At 43.8% G+C, this 23,704-nt stretch overlaps 1 protein-coding gene across 22 annotated transcripts in view; it reads left to right on the forward strand.

The window, feature by feature from the left end:
- Positions 1-16,327: 16,327 nt before the first annotated feature.
- col13a1 (collagen, type XIII, alpha 1) overlaps positions 16,328-23,704 on the forward strand; it is a 394,128-nt gene continuing 386,751 nt past the window's right edge. For all 22 annotated transcript variants that reach the window (XR_007036044.1, XR_007036043.1, XR_007036045.1 and 19 more), the window contains exon 1: positions 16,328-17,024. Coding sequence is in view for 17 of the 22 variants with exons in the window: in XM_047351943.1 (XP_047207899.1) it covers positions 16,665-17,024 (360 nt within the window). In the remaining 5 variants the exon portion in view is untranslated. The remainder of the gene's footprint in view (positions 17,025-23,704) is intronic.

Here is a 23,704-nt window from a genome sequence, read left to right on the forward strand (position 1 = left end):
TTCCTGAACACTATAGAGAGCAGTTTAGAAACTGCAGGAAGGCTGAAAAACAAACAAATGCAGATCTAGTTAGATAATTAAATACCCATTTTTACCTCTGGTTGTCAGCAGAAGGCGTGAAGGATTTTGAGTCCCTTTGTAATCTGATGGTGTTGGAACAGTTTAAGAACATTATTCCAGATCAGGTAGCCACCTATATTAATGAGCAAAAAGAGAAAACTGCTGCTAAAGCTGCTGTCTTGGCAGATGAGTATGTTCTATCTCATAAAGTTGTGAGGGACTGTAATTTAAAGGGTGGTCAGAACCTTAGGGAACCTCACCAGGAATGACTCTCTGGTAAAGTTGGCTTTGATCCAACGTTTAGAGCTAAGGTAGAGACCAGTTGTAATTATTGTTGCCAGAAGGGACACTGGAAAAATGAGTGTCCTTTGAATACCAAGACTAAGCCAGGTAGGGGTAAATATGACCCTTGAAAACCTGTGGCTTTAGCCAGTGTTTCACAGTTGCATCCAGTGGAGTCTACACCTCTAACTAAAGTTGAGAGTATAAGACCAACTGTTTTAGCTGCATCTGTTAACTTTAAGTCGTTATCAGAGTTGAATGATTCAGGTCCCCAAATTTGTGAGGGAGATGTTGGACAAGAGTATGCTCCTTTTATCACACATGAGTTTGTTTCCATGAGTGATGGTGCAAATAAAGTGAAGATACTGCGCGACACTGGAGCATTTGAGTCTTTCATATTAGAATATGTTTTGCTGTTTTCTTCATATTCTGATACAGGTCTTAGTGTTTTGATTAGAGATTAGAGTGCAGGCTCTCATCGACACCCCTTGACCATAGACATGGGGGGAGACTGTGAGTTTGCCCAAGTGAGAGGTTGCTATAGGCGTTTTGCGAGCTATGCCGCCAGCCCGGCGGTATTCGGGGTCCAGATAAGTGAAGAAGACCTGTGCCTTGGTCCAGATGTGCTCCAGGGTCCTTCTGTTTGACAGTAGCGGACACAAAGTTTAGATGGAAGACGGGCTTGGAACACGCAACACACGCTGAAGCCAGGGACGGGAACATGTACCGAGCCGGGATTACATAAGTTGACCAGGTGCGGCGACAACGACACCCTGATACCAAGAAGGGAGAAATTCTGGTACGAGGTCGACTTCAAAAGATCACTCGCACTCACATGCCGGAAGGAAGCTCCCGGTTTGGTCAGTGCAAACGGGATCTGCGCTTTTACTCGATTGCCGACTCTATAGCCTTCCGTCACCCAAAGAACAGACACGAGGCATCCGGCCGCTTCAGAGGACCCCAGGTGGATAGGTCTGATGCTGTGCCTGTCGGAATGGAACAGTCTGAAACGGATCGTGGACACGCTAGCACCGAGGGTTCTGGAAGCCCTGCAACTACAAAACGTGCTTGCGGGAACAGAGTGAGTGAGCTGTACACATTGGCGTGCAGAGCCAGGGTCCTCGGTGAAATACCCGCACGTCTCCGTGGGTTTGTACACTCCTTTTGGGAGCCCAAGCTATCCTATGCGACACCCACAAGCCTCGAGAGACCATGCTCGGCGAGTACACGGTGTGGTTCATGGTTCGAGGAGTGGAGAAGGGTGAGGAGATAGCCAGAACCCCAACTCAATCCCTGACGCTCTCAGAGGCCGTGGGTGTGTATGCCAGGCTGAGCAGACACTTTGCGATCTCCGAACACTAAGGGATGACGAGGATCAGCCACGGCTCAGACATGTTCCTGTGCAGGTGCAGGTACACTCGAGGCTACGCTCAGATAACGGAGAGGGTTCTGTTATTCAAACACTTGATATCCTTTGGCTTCCCCATGGAAACCTCGTTTGGCTTGGTGCAGAATGTGCTTTAGGCAAACATGCTATTAACAAACTATTATCGCCCCGCCTCTAGATGAAAGCCTAGAGTCGTTGTTGAAAAGGACAGTTGGTATCTGCGAGTACAACAAAATAGGTTCGTCCCCGGTCTGGTTGTTCTCACACATATCAGACACCCTTAGTTCACCCTTCGAGAACTTGATTATGGCTACATGCAAATGGGTGACTCGCCCTCAGACATGCATCGCGACAGGATCTATCTGTTTGACCAAGGCCAAGTTGTTGGATTCAGGTCTGGGGCCATCCTCTGGAGAGAGAGGGGGTCCAAGGGTTAGCGTTGACATCCGGTGCTTCAGTCCACAGAGGAATCCATGTGTCGAACACAAACCTGCAACCCAGTTTCATGACTTCCACGAACACCAGCTGGTTGATGCATAACGAGATTCTCCTGCAGCTGGAATACAAGCTGTACACACTGCGAGCACAAACAGAATCTGCTGGCAAACAGTTGGACACTTGCCTCCGATGGGATCCCAGGGGAGAGGGCAAGCGCTGTGAGGGCTCGGATACGTGGAAGGGGGGTTCCGTGTGCAACCCGCTTAGGGGTCTATACTATGCATGACCCGGTATGGGCCTGGAACTCAACTTCGACTTTTTGAGCATGTATCCATTGATCGTGTGTGCGCTCAACATCTCTCCTGAGACCACTATGCCATGGCCTCCGGACAAAGCTTCCTCATGACCTCTCGGGTTGGGTTTGTTACAATTGGAGGCCGAAGTCTGCCTCGCTCATTGTCAAGTATGACCAGAAACGCAGATGCTTAGTGTGAGAGCGGGCCGTGTTTGCCTCCTTGGTGGAACAGTATCTGAACTGAATTCAAGAGCAGACTGAGAGATCCTGAGATGAGCGGGTCCGAGCACGCGTACTACAAAGTGCAAGAGGGCGAGTGCAAGGTTCTGGCCAACTCGTTGTACGGGACCGCTTCTCACCCCTGCAGACCCATGATATCGGTTCACAGCAGGAGACAGATTTCTTTGGTGAACAGCTGCGTCTTGAGCTATTAAGAGGACCACTGCCCAGTCATGTACGGCGACACCGACAGCGTGATGGTGACTGTGGGCTATGGACTGGGCGACTCGCCCGAGAGCGAGGTAAACAAAATCCAGAGATACACGTGGCACCACCCAACGCCGAGCAAGAGCGAGAGAATCTGACAGGTTTGCGCTCAAAGCGATATGGGGTTTCGCGAGCGGGGGCGGACCTGCCCGACTTCCTGCAGAATGTGCACGTGGCATTGATAAAGGACACGCTCAACTGCATATACGTGATAGGACCAGGAAACCAACCCGAGAAACTCGTACGGGAATCTGAAGGACGCTGGACCAAAGAACGGTATCCCATCTACTTGGCGAGAGTCCCCTATACGAATGGACCCTGTTCTGTCACAGAAGCTTTTGTGTTGGGCAGAAGGGTCAAATTGGTATACGAAAACAGCAGCTCAGTGTAATGTCACATCGCCAAAAAGACATATGTGTCTCTCCCCCACTATGTTGATCGTAACAACCTGGATCTCTGGACGACGTCGGTCAGGGCCAGGGGCCTGGTGGTGTTAAAGACAAGAGATCTCCTTTCGACTCTGTGCTCATGGAAACCTTCGTAGCCTGCGTCATGAGGAGCGACTCCATCAAGATGGAAAACGACCGCGTCCCGTGCTTCATTGTGTGTCCATGGCACAAGCTGGCTGTAGGAGACGTGGTGCTGTATGTCGACCGCGATCTTCACATGGACGATGTAAGACGGTGGTCGGACACAGATGAGGCCGGTGAGTTACTCCATGCGTTCAAAGTGGATGATGTTGCTAGCGTGGAGCTGGTTGCGGGGTTGTCGGTGGTTTCCGTGAGGCTTGAGCCAACTACGGATGCTAGATCCGACAGGGTAGACAAGGCTGCTGCGGTTGTGGTGGTGGTGAGGACGTTATACAAGGATGGGAAATACTCCACGAACCACTTCTTCTGTACGCAAGCAGTCATACGAGACCTGCTTTTTTGTAAAGCATCTGAGCTCATTGCGTTGGGATCCGGCTTCTTTCTGTGGACCTGTCTCATAAAGTCCTCCAAGAACAAGCACTTTGCGAAGCAAACGCTAGAGCCAGCATCAATACCAGTTACGTGGAAGTCCTAAGGATGTGGCTACAGGAGATCACGGGGCTCTCGACGAAGCCCGTCCAGTGCTGTAAATACTACAAGTGCAAGCCCTGCAAAGCAGCTTTCCATAGGTATCTGCTGAACCTCCAGGCTGAGATCGGATGCATCAAAGCTATGTTCAGGGGTCCCCTGATCTGCAAGCACGATCCCCGTCCAGATCCGGCACTGGTGGATCCACAGTTGGAGCTACAGCACATTTGCAAACATGACCAAGAGGAGCTGGTTTGCCACCTGTACCAGCCTCCGAACAAATGCTATGCGAACTCTAGGGTGTTGGTGGCCCGCTAGGTAGACAAGAGCCTGATGAATGCCTTGGGGAAACTCCTCGCTCAATGTATCGCTGACTACTGTCTGCCTGGATGCATGTTAAGCTGTGCGTTGCAATCCGGTGGCTTTGAGGATTGCAGGACGCACTTGCGACGCTACGTGGCGTCCGTCAGAGCTCCACTGAAGAGAGCGAGTGCTGCGTTTAACGAGATCACGAACAACTGCCCGGAACACATGATACCGGCATCCGAGATTGAGTATTTGCATGCAAAACGAGAGAAAGTGACCCGTTTGTCCGGAGACAAGCCAGAGGTAGATCGAGCAGGACATGTTTCTGAACCCAGGCCATGTAGGAGTGACTGCTACAAGTCACTGACTCGATGTAATCTGCTGGGTTTCCTTAGACAGAAAAACCTTTTAACCAATTTGAATAAATAACTGAATCTGACTGCACTGTTCAATAGTTAGTATTAATTGGAATGTATGAACCTGACTTGAAATCTGTATGATTCGATTGAATTGACTCTCATTTTAAAGTTACCCACCTTTCACACAATGCAACAGGAAACAACACTCCAATAATTTTTACCTCTGCCTTCCTCCCTTCCTGTTGGATGGAGTAAGTGGGAGTCAGGTTTAGCCTAAACCGGCTCAGTTATGGTTGAGGTGCAAACATGCCCTCCATTTCTGCTACCTGTGTGACCCCTTCTCTTTTCCAATTGTTATGATCAGTCTGACAGAGAGAGGTACCCCCAATCCTTGTGGTTTTTAGTATAACAATGGCCACCAGTGGGCTCTAGATGGACAAACTTTATCAGTTTATTATTTTACTTAGTACACCTACACATAGCCCATTCTAAAATGTCCAAATTCCAACACTCTGTAGTTTATTCTAAACTCCCCAACAACCCAGCACCATTCCAAACCCTTTGTGAAGTGCCTTGAGACATGTGTTGTGAACTGGCGCTATATAAATAAAACTTAACAAAAAACTGAATTGAATTGAATTCACTGTAACTTTCAACTAGTGCGTCGCTCTTATGTAAGAACTATGGTTTTCTGTCCAATCCTCTCACACCGCACAAAAGTCACCATTTTGTGGACAAAAGACAGCCATTGGGATCCAGTAGAATGAAAATCTCTCAAGCGTTGTTCTGTTGGTCTTTATTATGCTTTGATTGAGTGATTGATTGTCTATCACCTTTGCTCTCTGATCTGCCAACCTGCACCAGATCAAACTACTGAGGAAACCATACACTATTTATACTGATGCTACTAATTGCACTCATCCAACGAGAAGGAGTCCGGTCTTGCACGGGTCTGAATCAAACGAGAGTGGTCACATATGAGCACATCAGTGAGAAAACGGAAAGTTCCCGGAGAGTGGAGCGGGGGGTCACAGGGACCCCCCTGGGCCCCCATCTTACACCCAGCACCTTACCCGAAGGGGGTCGTATTGTTGGTGTTATGCCCTTCTCACAGCCCGGCCTGTGTGTGTGTTTTGTGTTCATGTACAACCCTGTGCTTTCGTCACACCCGGGGTCATGTGGACCCCCTTGGGGTTGGAGGGAGGGAGGAATAGGTCGTCGGGGTTAGATGGGGTAGTTATTTATTTCTTTTATATATATACGGACGGACAGGGTGTGTATTTCTTATGTTTATATACGGACCTGTTGTTTAATTTTTCATATTCCTTTACCGCTTTACATTCATGCGTGCGTGCATGTGTGCATCCTACAGCCTATGAGGCCTCGAACCTCTCGGAACCGGTAAGCTCGTAACCCACCTCCTTCGGTGAAAGAGGAAGCAGGACGACATGGCGAAAGAGGTCTAAGGGGTTAAAGAGAACTAAGAGGAGAGCGGTGCGGCGGCAGCGGTGAAAGAGAACTAAGGAGCAAAAGAAAACAAAGGAACACTAGCTTTAGTACAAGATGAACAGGCTCAGGTCTCGTTCTCCAACTCCTCCTCCTCCTCCTCCTCCCTCTCCCTCTCCGTCTCCCTCTCCTTCTTCTCCTCTTGCATCCCCTGGTACTCCTTGTCGGAGTACCCCTAGTCGTCCTCGCACTCGTTCTCATCCCTCTCCTTCTCCTACAACTTCTTCTTGCAGTACCGTTCGTGGGCATCCTCCCAGTCGTCCTCGCACTCATCCTTCTCCCTCTCCTTCTGCTATGACTTCTTCTTGCACTCCTGTTCATCGGTGTCCTCCCGGTCGTCCTCGTCCTTCTCCTTTTCCAAAAGCTTCCAAAAGCCCCTTGTAATTCACTTTGCCGTTGTGGTTATCTTCGTCATGCTCCTGCTCATCTTTCCCCATCTTCTTCTTCTCCTCCTCCTCCTGCTGCTGCCGCCGCTCCCGCTACACCTCCTCGTAGAGGTCGTCCTCGTCCGTATCCCCATCCTTCTACTACTCTGACTCCTTGCACTCCTGTTCATCATGGTCCCGCCATGGCATTAAGGGTGTGCTGCTGACAAAGTAGTTTTCCATGGTCCCACCACTGTCTTAGACAAGTTAAATCATGTTTTCTTTGTCTAAAAACAGACCCAAAATAACTTTAAGCCTCTCTAAAACTGCATTCATGGGTTAAAGCCAGATTGAAATGCCAGTAGGCACTTTTGGGTAGAATGTTTCTGATAAAAACACTACCCAAAAGCAATGAGTGGTCTGTAAAATGGTGCTTAAAATGGTGCTTAAAACAATAAAACCGATCAAGGTGAGCTAAAGATGTGTGGTTCTTTTTAATGTGGGGCCAAGTATACTGTCTGGAGCCGGTGTGCATCCTCCTCCATACATCCACCATGCCGTAGGATGAAATCAACGCTTGCTGGGAGCTTGGATGAGGCTCTGCATGATTGCGGTCTAAAAACTCATTTTTCTTACAATTAAAACCCCCACCTAAAAATACATAATCCTCCGACCCACAATCTCTCAAATATTCCCCAATTTTCTCTAAAAAACGTTTTCTCTCTGCACCTGCATTATGAGAATTGATTTGAATAAAAATCATGCTAAAACGGTCAAACTATGCTTTAACTTAAAGACACTTTCCTTGGACCCTACTTTAGCTTCCCTTCATTGGCTCCCTGTTAAATCCAGAATAGAATTTAAAATTCTCCTCCTCACATATAAAGCCCTTAATGATCTAGCTCCATCATACATCAGACATCTGATTGTTCCATATGTTCCTAACAGAGCACTTCGTTCTCAGACTGCAGGTTTACTGTTGGTTCCTCTCCTCTCCTGTGGAAACACCCTGTCTACTTTTAAGGCTAGGCTTAAAACTTTCCTTTTTGATAAAACTTATAGTTAGAGTGGCTTAGGTTATCCTGAGCTATCTTACTTATTTTTTACCTCCGTCTTCTTCCCTCCCTGTTGGATGGAGTAAGGGGGAGTCAGGTTTAGCCTAAACCGGCTCAGCTATGGTTGAGGTGCAAACACACCCTCCATTTCTGCTACCTTTATGACCCCCTCTCTTTTCCAATGGTTATAATCAATCTGACAGAGAGAGGTATCCCAATCGTTGTGGTTTTTAGTATAACAATGGCCATCAGTGGACTCTAGATGGATAAACTGTCTACTTTTAAGGCTAGGCTTAAAACTTTCCTTTTTGATAAAGCTTATAGTTAGAGTGGCTTAGGTTATCCTGAGCTATCTCTGTAGTTATGCTGCAATAGGCTTAGGCTGCTGGAGGACATAATGACCACTTTCATCCTCTTCACTACATTCTCTTCTCACACTACTCTAATTCTGCATTATTTGCTGTTATTTCAGCTTTTAACTTTGTTCTCTCTCTTTTCTCTTCCTAGAAGCTACACCTGGCCTGACTCTGTGTCTACCTGTGACACCTTTCTAGAGGGGGGCATCGTCCAAGCTTCTGCTGGCAACAACTTAATGCTCACTAACTGATACTGATATACACTTGGCCCTGTATTTCAGTGTTTAATCCTTTCTCTCTCCTAGACATGGCGATTGACTGAGCTTTTACTGTTACTAACTCTATGTGCTTCTCTTTCTAACCTTGAAAACTGGCTCAGAGTTTATCTGTTCTTTCTTTCTAGGTGAAATGACTAAAGGAGCTACATCCATTAACATTTACTTTTCCTTCCCATAGAAAGGACTCCTGGATCAGTGCGTCTTTGTTCTCTTTGTGTCTCTGCTCTGTTCTCTCAAACCCTCAGTCGGTCATGGCAGATTGCTGCTCACACTGAGCCTGGTTCTGCTGGAGGTTTCTTCCTGTTAAAAGGGAGTTTTTCCTCTCCACTGTCACTACATGCATGCTCAGTATGAGGTATTGCTGCAAAGTCAACGCCAGTGACTGTCCACTGTCGCTACATGCTCATCCGGGAGGAGGGAATGCTGCAAGTCACTGACTGGATGCAATCTGAATCTGACTGCACTGTTCAATGGTTAGGATTAATTGGAATGTACAGGGGTTGGACAATGAAACTGAAACACCTGGTTTTAGACCACAATAATTTATTAGTATGGTATAGGGCCTTCTTTTGCGGCCAATACAGCATCAATTCGTCTTGGGAATGACATATACAAGTCCTGCACAGTGGTCAGAGGGATTTTAATCTATTCTTCTTGCAGAATAGTGGCCAGGTCACAATGTGATACTGGTGGAGGAAAATGTTTCCTGACTCGCTCCTCCAAAACACCCCAAAGTGGCTCAATAATATTTAGATCTGGTGACTGTGCAGGCCATGGGAGATGTTCAACTTCACTTTCATGTTCATCAAACCAATCTTTCACCAGTCTTGCTGTGTGTATTGGTGCATTGTCATCCTGATACACGGCACCGCCTTCAGGATACAATGTTTGAACGATTGGATGCACATGGTCCACAAGAATGGTTCGGTAGTCCTTGGCAGTGACGCGCCCATCTAGCACAAGTATTGGGCCAAGGGAATGCCGTGATATATCAGCCCAAACCATCACTGATCCACCCCCATGTTTCACTCTGGTCATGCAACAGTCTGGGTGGTACGCTTCTTTGGGGCTTCTCCACACCGTAACTCTCCCGGATGTGGGAAAAACAGTAAAGGTGGACTCATCAGAGAATAATACATGTTTCACATTGTCCACACCCCAAGATTTGCACTCCTTGCACCATTGCACGTTTGGCATTGGCATGAGTGACCAAAGGTTTGGCTATAGCAGCCCGGCCGTGTATATTGACCCTGTGGAGCTCCCGACGGACAGTTCTGGTAGAAACAGGAGAGTTGAGGTGCACATTTAATTCTGCCGTGATTTGGGCAGCTGTGGTTTTATGTTTTTTGCATACAATCCGTGTTAGCACCCGAACATCCCTTTCAGACAACTTCCTCTTGCATCCACAGTTAATCCTGTTGGATGTGGTTCGTCCTTCTTGGTGGTATGCTGACATTACCCACGATACCGTGGGTCTTGATACATCACAAAGACTTGCTGTCTTGGTCACAGATGCGCCAGCAAGACGTGCACCAACAATTTGTCCTCTTTTGAACTCTGGTATGTCACCCATAATTTTGTGTGCATTTCAATATTTTGAGCAAAACTGTGCTCTTACCCTGCTAATTTAACCTTCACACTCTTACTGGTGAAATGTGCAATCAATGAAGACTGGCTACCAGGCTGGTCCAATTTAGCCTTGAAACCTCCCACACTAAAATGACAGGTGTTTCAGTTTCATTGTCCAACCCCTGTAATTTAAGGTGGAAATTGCTCCAAAACCAGTTAAGGGAAGCTGCTAACAGACTGGAGGAATTACAACGCTGTAAGTATAAGGTCTGAAATGTTGTTTTTACTTTACTTTTTATAGTATCAGTGGCGGTGAACCTGAGGAAGGGAAGGTAAGAGGATTAATGCTACTTGTAAGTTAGCTAGCAAGTGTTCACCTGGCATGCTGTCTCTAATTTACGGTAACGTAGCTAATACAAAATTGTTTGACGATTATTCAGAGATATGTATAGGGTAATTTAACACTTGGCGAGCGATTTGTGGCATTACTATTGGGGCTAGCCTTAGAGGAGAACATCACAGTTGTAATATTTTAGACTGCTCTCTGTTTTGACGCAGGACGCGGTGCATGTGCTGCTGAGCTCTTAAAACCCACAATTTTCAATGACTTGCACCGCACAAAGGCAGTTTCTCACTGTGCCTAGCAAAGTGCAAGCGGAGCACAGCGCACTGCTTTGTGAGTTCCTGCACATGCCACAAAGTTCAAGATAGTTAAACTTTGACCATGTTGCGCAGCGCAAATGTGCTGAACCTAGCGCAAACTGCGTCCTGTCTGAAAGGCGCCTTAGACTCTAGTACAGGGGCGTCCAAACTATGGCCCATGGGCCAACTGCAACCCGTGATCCAGTTTTTATTGGCCCGCAGCCAATTTTGAAAATATAATTTAATATAGCCTGCACAAGAAGCTTAAGGTCAACAATGTTGCACTTCTCAGTTTCAACACTAGATGGAGCAAGCCACAAAAATGAAATTAGTTGAAGAAAAGCTTTTACTGCCAGTCACCAGAAATGGCAGCACCGAAGAAAAATAAAATAGCGAGTGAGTGTTGAAAATTTCAAACACGGTGGGAGAATGAGTATTTCTTCAAAGAAATCAATGGAAAGTGGGTCTGTTTGATTTGTAATGAAGATGTTGCTGTGATGAAAGAGTATAATGTCCGTCGGCACTATGAGACCAAACATCAGAGCTACACATCATACACCGGTGCCGAACGAACACAGAAAGTCAAGCAAATGGCAGCTAGCCTGCAAGTTCAACAGAAGTTTTTTTTCTTTTTTCGTGCTAACAAAATACAGGAAAACGCCACAACAGCAAGTTATGAAGTCGATAAACTTAATGCCCAGCAATAAGCCCGGTGCAAAGGAATGGCCTCGTTGGTGTGTGCCAAGGTAAAAGAGAGCGGAGGTGAGACTGTTAGGATGCACTGTATAATCCACCAAGAAGCACTGTGTGCCAAGACTGTCCAACTGGACGATGTGATGAACACTGTTGTATAAACTGTCTGCATAATTCGAACTAGAGGACTGTACCACAGAGAATTTCAGGCTTTCCTGTCTGATGTGGATGCTGAATACGGTGATGTACTCTACCACTCTGATGTGCGCTGGCTCAGCCGCGGCTCTGTGCTGCAGCAGTTTTATTTGCTAAGATCAGAAATCGACCAGTTTTTAAAAGAGAAGGGCCGACCTCTTCATGAACTAACTGACCCTGTCTGGCTGGCCGACCTGGCATTTTTAGTTGATCTTACGCATCATCTGAATACACTGAACAAGAACTTACAAGGCAAAGAACAGCTGGTGCCACACCTGTATGCGCACATCAAAGCCTTCTGCTTAAAGCTCCGTCTGTTTGAGATGCAACTACGAGGCTTCAACGCTGCACACTTCCCTACGCTGTCTGAAATCAAGTCTGCTTCTCCAAAGGCCGACCTTTCTGCTAAAAAGGAGAAATACCTGTCTGTGATTGCATCTCTCGTGACAGAATTCAACCAGCGTTTCAAAGATTTTTCTGTCATTGAAAAACAAATCAAGCTGTTTTTGACCCCCTTCCTGGTGGATGCAGACGAAGCAGAAGAGAGTCTGCAATTAGAACTGATTGAAATGCAATGTGATGATTCTCTGAAGAGTCAACATCAGCTTCTCTCCCTCCCTGAATTCTATCAGAGTTTGGATAATGTCAAGTTTCCTCTGATGAGACGCAACGCAAAAAGAATGATGAGCCTGTTCGGCTCAACATATCTACAGTGCCTTGCGAAAGTATTCGGCCCCCTTGAACTGGTCAACCTCTTGCCACATTTCAGGCTTCAAACATAAAGATATAAAATTCTAATATTTTGTGAAGAATCAACAACAAGTGGGACACAATCGTGAAGTAGAATGAAATTTATTGGATGTGTCAAACTTTTTTAGCAAATAAAAAACTGAAAAGTGGGGCGTACAATATTATTCGGCCCCCTTGCGTTAATATTTTGTAGCGCCACCTTTCGCTGCAATTACAGCTGCAAGTCGCTTGGTGTATGTCTCTATCAGTTTTGCACATCGAGAGACTGAAATTCTTGCCCATTCTTCCTTGAAAAACAACTCAAGCTCAGTGAGGTTGGATGGAGAGCGTTTGTGAACAGCAGTCTTCAGCTCTTTCCACAGATTCTCGATTGGATTCAGGTCTGGACTTTGACTTGGCCATTCCAACACCTGGATACGTTTATCTGTGAACCATTCCATTGTAGATTTGGCTTTATGTTTTGAATCATTGTCTTGTTGGAAGATAAATCTCTGTCCCAGTCTCAGGTCTCTTGCAGACAGGTTTTCTTCCAGAATGGTCCTGTATTTGGCCCCATTCATCTTCCCATCAATTTTGACTACCTTCTCTGTCCCTGCTGACGAAAAGCAGGCCCAAACCATGATGCTGCCACCACCATGTTTGACAGTGGGGATGGTGTGTTCAGGGTAATGAGCTGTGTTGCTTTTACGCCAAACATATCGTTTTGCATTGTGGCCAAACAGTTCGATTTTGGTTTCTTCTTCCACACGTTTGGTGTGTCTCCCAGGTGACTTGTGGCAAACTTTAAACAAGACTTTTTATGGATATCTTTGAGAAATGGCTTTTTTCTTCCCACTCTTCCATAAAGGCCAGATTTGTGCAGTGTACGACTGATTGTTGTCCTATGGACAGACTCTCCCACCTCAGCTGTAGATCTCTGCAGTTCATCCAGAGTGATCATGGGCCTCTTGGCTGCATCTCTGATCAGTCTTCTCCTTGTTTGAGATGAGAATTAAGAGGGACGGCCAGGTCTTGGTAGATTTGCATTGGTCTGATACTCCTTCCATTTCAGTATGATGGCTTGCACAGTGCTCCTTGGGATGTCTAAAGCTTGGGAAATCTTTTTGTATCCAAATCCGGCTTTAAACTTCTCCACAACAGTATCTCGGACCTGCCTGGTGTTTTCCTTGGTCTTCATGATGCTCTCTGTGCTTTGAACAGAACCCTGAGACTATCACAGAGCAGGTGCATTTATACGGAGACTTGATTACACACAGGTGGATTCTATTTATCATCATCAGTCATTTGGGACAACATTGGATCATTCAGAGATCCTCACTTTTGCTGCACTGAAAGTAAAGGGGCCGAATAATATTGCACGCACCACTCTTCAGTTTTTTATTTGTTAAAACGTTTGACACATCCAATAAATTTCATTCCACTTCACGATTGTGTCCCACTTATTGTTGATTCTTCACAAAAAATTTAAATTTTATACCTTTATGTTTGAAGCCTGAAATGTGGCAAAAGGTTGAAAGGTTCAAAGGGGCTGAATACTTTCGCAATGCACTGTATGTGAACAATCATTTTCCCTATTAAATCAGAACAAAAGTAGACTGAGAACCAGAATGACCGATAGCCATCTCTGCAAAGTCCTTCGTGTCTCAACCACCAAACTTTCTCCTGACATGTCAGCCATCCTTCAATCCAAAGGACAGCATCACTGCTCCCACTGAGTGCAATGTTCTTCACATTATATGTGAGTTAGAAATACACACAGTATCTCCTGGTATGTGTTCTTAACGTATGTGTTTAATGCATGTTTTTGATTTATTGCATGTGAAGTAATTAAAAAGTTCAAAAAAGAAATTCACACAAAATATATGCGTCAATATGTCACCTCTAGTGTGTGGCCCAGGCCTTTGTTAATTTTTCAATATTTGGCCCTCACTAAAAAACGTTTGGACACCCCTGCTCTACTAAGAGCAGACAAAACGGACTCTAGATGAACAATAAATGGTGCACAAAAGTAAATGTCATAGATAAACACGGCTCTCTGGACATATTGATACATTCTTGCTCTTTCAATATGGCGGAATAATTCACAGTTGCCATGGCTACCGTTGTGTTTACCAACGGTAGCACCCACAGCTTCAAGTTAACCATCAGCTGAGTGTACATCGTGATGGATTTGGTTTATAATTGCAACAGACTTCAGCCAAGCAAATCTAAAAAGTGTCCACCCAACATATAGTCAGAATGTTTTCACTGCACTATAATTTAAATAAAATTTTCTCACATTACATTTTTTAAAATGTAGTTAATCTTCTTTGAGTGAGCGTAATATGCTGAATTAGTTTGATTTATTATTGTTATTATTAATATTACCTAGGTTGGATGCTGATTGAAGAACCATCTCAAGCTGCAAAAGTTTTACTCACTAAGGGAGCATGCATCTGGGAAACCTCTGCACATGAAGATAGATGTAAGGGACTCTGAGGAAGACAGGCAACATCAACTCCTCTCATTTTAGAAACAGCAAAAGGATTGGGCATGTCCACTACATTGTACCCTTGGAGGCGAAAAATATAAAATTGGATAATGTGAAAATTGCTTGTAAAATTACTATCACTCAGATGTGAAAATGTTTCAATGTTTTGTTATTTCTTCATTTCAGGTGATACTGCTGTGGGTGATAGAGTCATGCGATATTTTATGACAACAATAATAGCCAACTTTGTCCAGGAAGCCATTGTGTTTCAAAAACAAATGCTTGAACATGCAAAATGATAACCACAGCACATAAACAGCCAGAAGTAGAAAGGTCCGGTGCGTAACAGCTGTAGCGACTGCGCCTCGCAGTACAGCGTGCTCAGTGTTTATACTAACAACCTGCATTACGCACGTCAATAACTCGAGTTTGGATTGATCGAATTGCACAAATGACCCCTCCTTTTCATCCTTAGAGCCAGTAGAATAAAGTTATCTACACGTCTTTCACGTCAATCCGACCAAGTGCGTTTACTTCCTGCATTTTTCTGATTCAACTGCTTGTAGTTTTAACTGTGTTGGTTTATATCAGCTTTTAGCCAAGAGTCTGATGTTTCAGAGGATACCACACATGTGTATGTTTGAGCAATAAACATAAAAAAAAAGAACCTGGAGCTTCCCTTGTTTCCGAGGTGGGGGTGGATAAGAAATAAAGAAAAACATAATTAGTCATGTTGTTAAAGCTGATTAAACGCCACTGCTTAAGCTTTAAAATCAGCATTTTTACTAGACAATGCTGAGACAAGTGAGATCTTTCACCTCAGCAGGATACACCATGGTGCCTTGCTTTGTATATAGTCCAGAGTTGCAACAGCAACTGATTCTTTTCAATTCTAAGACCATGGGAATTCCAACCATCTTTAAAAGAGTCGAGATTTTGCAGGATTTGTGGGAAAAAGCAGCGCTGTAGAGCATAAAGGTGGACTTCACTATTTGGGTCAAATGTTTCCTGAATTCCCAAAGTGAAAACCTGATAGAAGATGTCTAAGGCATGCTTGTAAACATCATCTTTATTCTGTGATAAAAATTACATTGACGAAGTTAATTGATGTTATGTATATCTTAAAGATTTGAAAACCTGTCCAATAGGAATTGTATTCATCGCGGATTGTAAAAGCTTCTGCCTGTGATGTGAGAGTTCCTTCCAGCTCCTCTGTTCATGATCGTAAATTCCGCTACCTTTATGTTTTCCCCTCTCTTATCTGACCGTATTCTACATGGTAGTCCATACTGTTCAATGGCTGCATCAGAATCCTACTTAAGTTATATTAATAATAACAATAATGAATCAAACAAACTAATTCAGCATATTACACTCACTCAAAGAAGATAATGGATAATAAAAAATAAGATAATTATTACAAAGGTGAATAAATAAAGAAGCTAATTAAGAGATATACATTTATGTCTCATTGTATTTAATTACTGCCAACATTTATTTATTTATTTTATGTTTTTGTGCATTTAATTGTATGCTTATTTATTTATTGAGCATTTATTTATTTCTGTATTTATTTTTAAATATATCAGTTGGTCCTCCATAGTCGGTGAGCCAGCTTTATGACTGTATCCTGGCTTTTCACACCCCTAAAAATATCTCGCACCAAGTGCGCGGATCAAAGAGGGCAGCAGCTGAGCTATGAATACCCCTCCGGTATTTAACCTAAAGCCTCCCTTCAGCACAGGGCGCAGGCAGGGGGAGGAGCAAAGGGCCCACCGCATCCAGAGTGCAGGAGAGGAAATCTGACCCTGCTTTGAAATACGCGCATTGACGGCGAGCTGATTTTAAAATCAATGCAACCCCCTCCAGAGAAGGGCCATTTGGACAAGCGGAGCACAACGTCGATAAAAGAACATCGTAGATTTGATTAAAAAAAAAAAAAAGACAAAAAACTCCTACCATCAAATTCCTGAAGCTGTGGTACTTGTGGTTAGAGTAGGTAGTTTGAAGAGTAATTCGAGGTGAGGGGCATCTGGTAAAAGTTTTTGTTTCGTACTCAACTGTCTTAGGCTGCAAAGCGACAGATCGTCAAACTCTGTTTTCCTTTAAAATTGATGAGCAGGGGGATTTTCCGTGTAAATAAAACTAGTTCTATGTATAGAATGGAAGATGAGCGACAATGTAAAGTACTTGATAAACCTGGTGAGAAGAGGATAAATCAAACAGAACAGCTGCGACTTTCAAAACAGCCACTATGGAGCAGATGGAAAAATATGTCCGGGATAATAGTCTGCGTCTCCATGTGTGTTCTTTGCCTTGGACTTTGCTTTTTTGTGATCATGCGGACCTTGGAGTTGCAGTCCAGGTTACAGAGTCTGGAGCAGCAACAGGACACCAAGTTCTCTGCCTGGATGATGACTTTTGAGCAGGTGGAGCCCTTTATTATGGGTCGGGTGGACCAGCTATTGGCTGAGGTAAATCTATCTATCTATCTATCTATCTATCTATCTATCTATCTATCTATCTATCTATCTATCTATCTATCTATCTATCTATCTATCTATCTATCTATCTATCTATCTATCTATCTATCTATCTATCTATCTATCTATCTATCTATCTATCTATCTATCTATCTATCTATCTATCTATCTATCTATCTATCTATCTATCTATCTATCTATCTATCTATCTATCTATCTATCTATCTATCTATCTATCTATCTATCTATCTATTGGCAAATATTACTACTTTACAAATTAAAAATTTACAAAAAAAAAAAAAACAACTTTAAGGGCAAACAATATTTACTGTGCCACAACAGTAATGTATTGCTTGTGCAATCTGTCCCTCACCCAGTTGCGGATCTAGAAAATTTTATATGCGAGGGCAAAGGAAGCGCAATAGGTCTATACCAACATCATTTTCCTCATCTTCACTCATTTCTTCACCTGTTGCATTTTCAGTGGTCTCCTTCACCTGTGGCCCTCCTGGTCTCTGTATCATTCTTTCCTGATCAAATCTCAGTCTCATCTTCATCCTCATCTCTCACTTTTTTGCCAAAGAAATTGGAAATGTCTCTACTTTGAAATCTCCTTTTCATTGTGATCTGCAAAGTACAAGCATCAAGATTTGGAAAAGTTTTCTCACTTCTTACCACAAGAAGTCTATAACAATATGAAACCAGAAATGATCCCATTGACACAGGTCACACCAGCAGTTATATTTAAAAATCTTATTCTCATTGCAGCAGGGGCAGAGCTAGACTTTTATCATTTGGGGGGACAGAGGGGGGCCAAAGCAATCTCAGGTGATCCACAGACTATGAGAATGAATTTGTTTCTATGTACAATGTAACAAAAATAAATAAACAAAATGTTAAACACAGCTTGGCATCAACTTTTGAACAATGACACCATTGTGACATGAAAAAAAATGAAGCCATACTCAGTCACACACAGTTCACACTTAATGAGACACTTAATAAAAACAAGGCATACATTTTACAGCGAACAATTAGACCCCAATCTGATATGAACATAGTGCAGCTTTTAAATGTGACCAAAGGTATTGTCTGGCTGCCAAACTATCACTGGTCTAAGTAAAACATAGCGAAGAGCCTAGTCATGAACGCAGACACAATCTTAGCGCTAAACTACTTTACGCTGGATTAGAAAAGCATTATCCGTCGGAGCTTATTTTAGGATGTCTTTTGTTTGTTTGTACACTGATTTTGCTCAGCAAGCTCCTTAACCTCTTTCCATACTTCACCAAAGTATTTCACATTTCTTTAGTCCTGGAGATTGTTTTGAAGGGTACCTACTAGATCCACATCCCTAGCTAGATAAAGAGTGCTGGACTGGAGCATATCACAAAAACATTTGGCATCACCAAGCACTTTATAAAAGGTAACCAAAAGCTCTATGAATTGTAGATCTATTTGACAACGAAGACCCCTTGCCTCTACTGATCTTTCACCATGTGCAAGCATCTGCAACAGTCTCAGAACTGCTGGAAGTCTGTCTCTCAGATTATGGGATGCATGCCCACCTTGTGTCTTTGAGTGCCTGTAACTCCCTTGGTTGCTGCATTGGATACAGGTCTTTCTGTGTAACAAGCCACTTTAAAATGCACATCAGAGCCTGACAAATAGTTATACAGCTGCTGCAGATGTGCAAAAAAGTCAACAACCTCAGGGACTGCTTTTGCAGCATCAACAAGAACTAAATTTAAGCAATGTACATTACGTTGAACATAAAATGCAAATCTGGCATTGCTTTGAATTCGTGCAGATACACCAGACTGCTTCCCACTCATGACGGATGCACCGTCATAACATTGACCTACAAGATTATTTCAGTAGTCCAGACCATTTTCTCTGGATAATTAACTATCATTGCACTGAAACCTGCTGCATTAAGACTTTCAAATGCCTGGAGGCATAGAAAGCTTTCATGGATGGCACCATTGTCATTATACCGTACGACCAAATACATTTGTTCCTTCTTTTGCAAGTCTTTTGTTTCATCTGCAATAACACTGAACACTTCACTCTCTTTCACTTCTTTTATGATTTCGGCCTGCACCCTCTCAGCTAAGACTTGAAGAATTTCACTTCGGATTTGATGACTTGTGTATTTTGCATTGCTATATGCAGTCAGCCTTTCCTCAAAAAATCATCATGCTTCTCTATTTTATCCAAAATGGCCAAGAGGTTCCCTTTATTATTGGAATCCTCAGACTGTCGATGAGCCCTTTCAGCAATATTTTGAGTTGTAGTCAAAAGAAGTACATTTGCTCTTGTTTTGACATAATAGCGTTTTTTCCCACTTCCTTTTGCCAGTTTGCATTTATAGAATCTAGCATTGTTTTGTTTACCTCATTAGCCCTTTTATATTGACTCTATCCATACATTGCATTTATATGGAGCTCTGACGTGGAGTGAAGATTAAACCTTGACTCCTTGGATAATGCCTTTCTTTTCCAGTTATAGAAGCCTTACTGTGGGGCCAAGGCACTTTCTGGTGCATTAGGCAACAAAAAATGCCTACAGGCAAAGCAGTACGAGGAGACTTTAATTATTGAATATTCAAGCGAGGAATTGTCTTTGTACCAGGAGCTGTTAAATGACCTCTTCCGTGTTCCATTCATAGTTCTGGGGAACTTTGTAGAACATGGTTGAATAGTACCCTTCTTTTTTGACCTTGAAATATCTGGAATAAAAATATAATGATCATGTAAGCAAATTAAAATCATGGTTTGATAACAATAAATTTGCTTTAAATCTGAACAAAAGAAATGTTATTTTCAACTGTGGATCAAACATGGAGCTAAATAATGTGAAGTAGTACATAAAAGCTAATTTCTTGGTATTATTGTTGATCACAAATTTAACTGGAAACCTCACATCAAATATGTTCAAAATAAACTATCAAAAAGCATTTCTGTACTGAAAAAAGTCAAACATGTATTAGATCATAAAGCTTTTCAGATTCTGTACTGTTCCTTAGTGTTACCATATTTCAGTTACTGTTCAGAGAATTAGAGAAATAATTATAAAACCTCAATCAATTCATTAATCATACTTCAGAATAAAGGATTAAGGATAATTAACATGGCTGGGTACCTAGATCACACCAATCAGATACTTATACAATCAGATGTATGTAAAATCATAGATACAGTTCAACAATAAACAGCACTAATTATGTTCAAAGCTTAAAATAACCAGATACCAGAAAATCTGTTAAAGAAAAAGGAAGGATATCATGAGTTAAGAGGTTTAAATCAGCATCAAACAAGCTTTGGAATATTCCAAATGTGGAGCACAAGCAATGTCCAATCATTAAATAGTATAAAAAGAGGATTATAAATGGATATCACACTTAAAATTATTGCTATTGTAATTATTGATGTTGTTCCTGCTTTTATTGGTAGAAATATTGTTGCTTGTATGTAAATAGAATGTATAATAGATTTCTACATTTATCAATAATATTGAAAGGACATGTATAAGGTGTAACCCATTATCCTATTGCAACCAGTATTAGATCAATGTGTAGAAGAGTGTCTGGTAAAGATGTGGGTCACTATAATTTTATATTCCTCTCCACCCCTTGAATATGTAACTCAAAAATGTTGTATTTATCAAAATTGTTTTTTCTTTTCATGTTCTATTTTTCCCCTTCTATTATTTTTTTTAACATTCTGTATATGCATATTATGTATTGATAAAAGACCTATATGGAAAAAGCAGGTAGAGAACAGTGATGGATGGATTTATTCAAAAATATATTATGACAAATAAATAAACGTAAATACAGACGAGGCAGCTAACTAGCAGGTTTCGGTTAAGTAGAATTAGCACTGTGTCCTTTCAGAGGAGCAAAATTAGTACTGGACACAGCTGGGAAGAGGTCAGGGGTATCTCCTGGGACTGGCTCTTCTGGCTCACCATCATCCTGATCAGAGGCAGAGGCCTCAGTGGCTTCAGGCTCCCTCGATAGAACTACATTAAACAAATATAATGAGTCAGTCAGTCATTTTCTACCGCTTATTGCATAGTGGGTCACGGGGAAGCTGGTGCCTATCTCCAGCAGTCTATGGGCGAGAGGTGGGGTACACCCTGGACAGGTTGCCAGTCCATCACAGGGCAACACACAAACAACCATGCACACACTCATTCATACACAAACAACCATGCACACACTCATTCATACACCTCAGGGCAATTTAGAGTGACCAATTAACCTAACAGGCTTGTCTTTGGACTGTGGGAGGAAGCCGGAGTACCCAGTGAGAACCCACACATGCACGGGGAGAACATGCAAACTCCATACAGAAAGACGCCGGCCGGGAATCAAACCCAGGACCTTCTTGCTGCAAGGCAAGAAGGTCCAAAACAAAAAAACAATAAATAAATAAATAAATAAAAACACAACCACAATTTTATCAAAAATAACAAACGTTAGCAGCAAACAACATTTCAAAATAATGGAAAACGTGAAGTAACAACTGAACTGGGTAGTGACTGTTTCTGTAGATACTCTGACCTGGTGATGGTTGGCTGGCTTGTGTCTGACATTCCCTTTACTGACTGATCCCAGGATGGGAGCAATCAATGGTGCTGATACCAGAGTGGAAATCTATTTGCTTTTGTATATTATTATAATAGAAGTTGTGGGGCGTGGCGCTGATAGTGTAGGGGTTAAGCGCGCGACCATGTGCAGAGGCTACAGTCCTCGAGGCGGCTGTCCCAGGTTCGAGTCCTGGACCCAGCGACAGTTGCCGGGTGTCTCCCCCTCTCTCTACCACTCTTTCCTGTCGGCCTACTGTCAAAACATAAATAAATAAAAGCCACTAGTGCCAAAAAAATATATTTAAATAGAAGTTGTGTATCCCTGCCTTTTATTACTTAACTGACCCTATGAAAAAAAAGGATGTCATATCACTCCAAATACTACTTACACAATGTTATCAATTCCCTCTTCTTACCTCAAAAAGTCATGACAAACAGATTGTACCTGTAAATTGAGTACTCAAACTGTTAGTAAGCAAAGTTTATTTGCATGGAATACCTAGAAAGAGCTTGTACTCGTACTCGTCGTCTTATCCGGGATCGGGTCGTGGGGGCAGCAGACTCAGCAGAGACACCGAGACATCCCTCTCCCTAAACACCTCCTCCAGCTCCTCCGGGGGGAGCCCAAGGCGTTCCCAGGCCAGCCGAGAGACATAGTCCCTCCAGCGTGTCCTGGTCCGTCCCCTGGGCCTCCTTCCGGTGGGACGTGCCTGGAACACCTCCCGTGGAAGGCGTCCAGGAGGCATCCAGTATAGATGCCCGAGCCACCTCAACTGGCTCCTCTCGATGTGGAGGAGCAGCGGCTCTACTCCGAGCCCCTCCCGGATGGCCGAGCTCCTCACCCTATCTCTAAGGGAGTGCCCGGCCACCCTACGGAGGAAGCTCATTTCAGCCGCTTGTATCCGGGATCTCGTTCTTTCGGTCATGACCCAAAGTTCATGGCCATAGGTGAGGGTAGGAACGTAGACCGACCGGTAAATTGAGAGCTTTGCTTTTCGGCTCAGCTCTCTCTTCACCACAACGGACCGGCACAGTGCCCCCATTACTGCGGCAGCCGCACCGATCCGTCTGTCGATCTCCAGCTCCATTTGTCCCCCACTCGTGAACAAGACCCCGAGATACTTAAACTCCTCCACTTGAGGCAGGAACTCCCCTCCAACCTGAAGAGGACAAGCCACCCTTTTCCGGTCGAGAACCATGGCCTCAGACTTGGAGGAGCTGATCCTCATCCCAGCTGCTTCAAACTTGGCTGCGAACCGCCCCAGCGCATGCTGTAGATCTTGGCTGGAGGGGGCCAGCAGGACCACGTCATCTGCAAAAAGGAAAGACGAAATCCTCTGGTACCCAAACCAGACCCCCTCCGGCCTTTGGCTGCGTCTAGAAATCCTGTCCATAAAAGTTATGAACAGGATCCGTGACAAAGGGCAGCCCTGCCGGAGTCCAACATGCACTGGGAACAGGTCCGACTTAGTGCCGGCAATGCGGACCAAACTCCTGCTCTGCTCGTACAGGGACTGGATGGCCCCTAATAAAGGGCCCCCAATTCCATACTCCTGGAGCACCCCCCACAGGGCATCACGAGGGACACAGTCGAATGCCTTCTCCAGGTCCACAAAACACATGTGAACTGGTTGGGCAAACTCCCATGAACCCTTGAGCACCCTGTAGAGGGTATAGAGCTGGTCCAGTGTTCCACAGCTGGGACGAAAACCACACTGCTCCTCCTGAAGCCGAGGTTCGACTATCGGCCGGACTCATTTTAACTTACAAACATTTAATTGTCATTCTTTCTAATTCTGCAGGTATATCTATGTTGATTGGTGGCACGAGGCTGAGCGTTCTCGTGTTTGGCTCTATGATGCCTCAGCATCGATATTATATTATTATTATATGTCAGCAGCTGCGGGCAAAGCAAACACTGCACCTGTAAAACCAAGGTAACAACCCGTTACCACACCTCTTGCATAACATGATCCCCTGACTATAACACTACTGCATAGTATAGGCTATAGGCTTTCTAATAAACACTTTGAATGTACATTACCTTAGTAGGTGGCACCAAATCGAAATATTCC

This window comes from Girardinichthys multiradiatus, chromosome 22, assembly GCF_021462225.1.
Source record: "Girardinichthys multiradiatus isolate DD_20200921_A chromosome 22, DD_fGirMul_XY1, whole genome shotgun sequence".
In the NCBI taxonomy this organism is placed as follows: Eukaryota; Metazoa; Chordata; class Actinopteri; order Cyprinodontiformes; family Goodeidae; genus Girardinichthys; species Girardinichthys multiradiatus.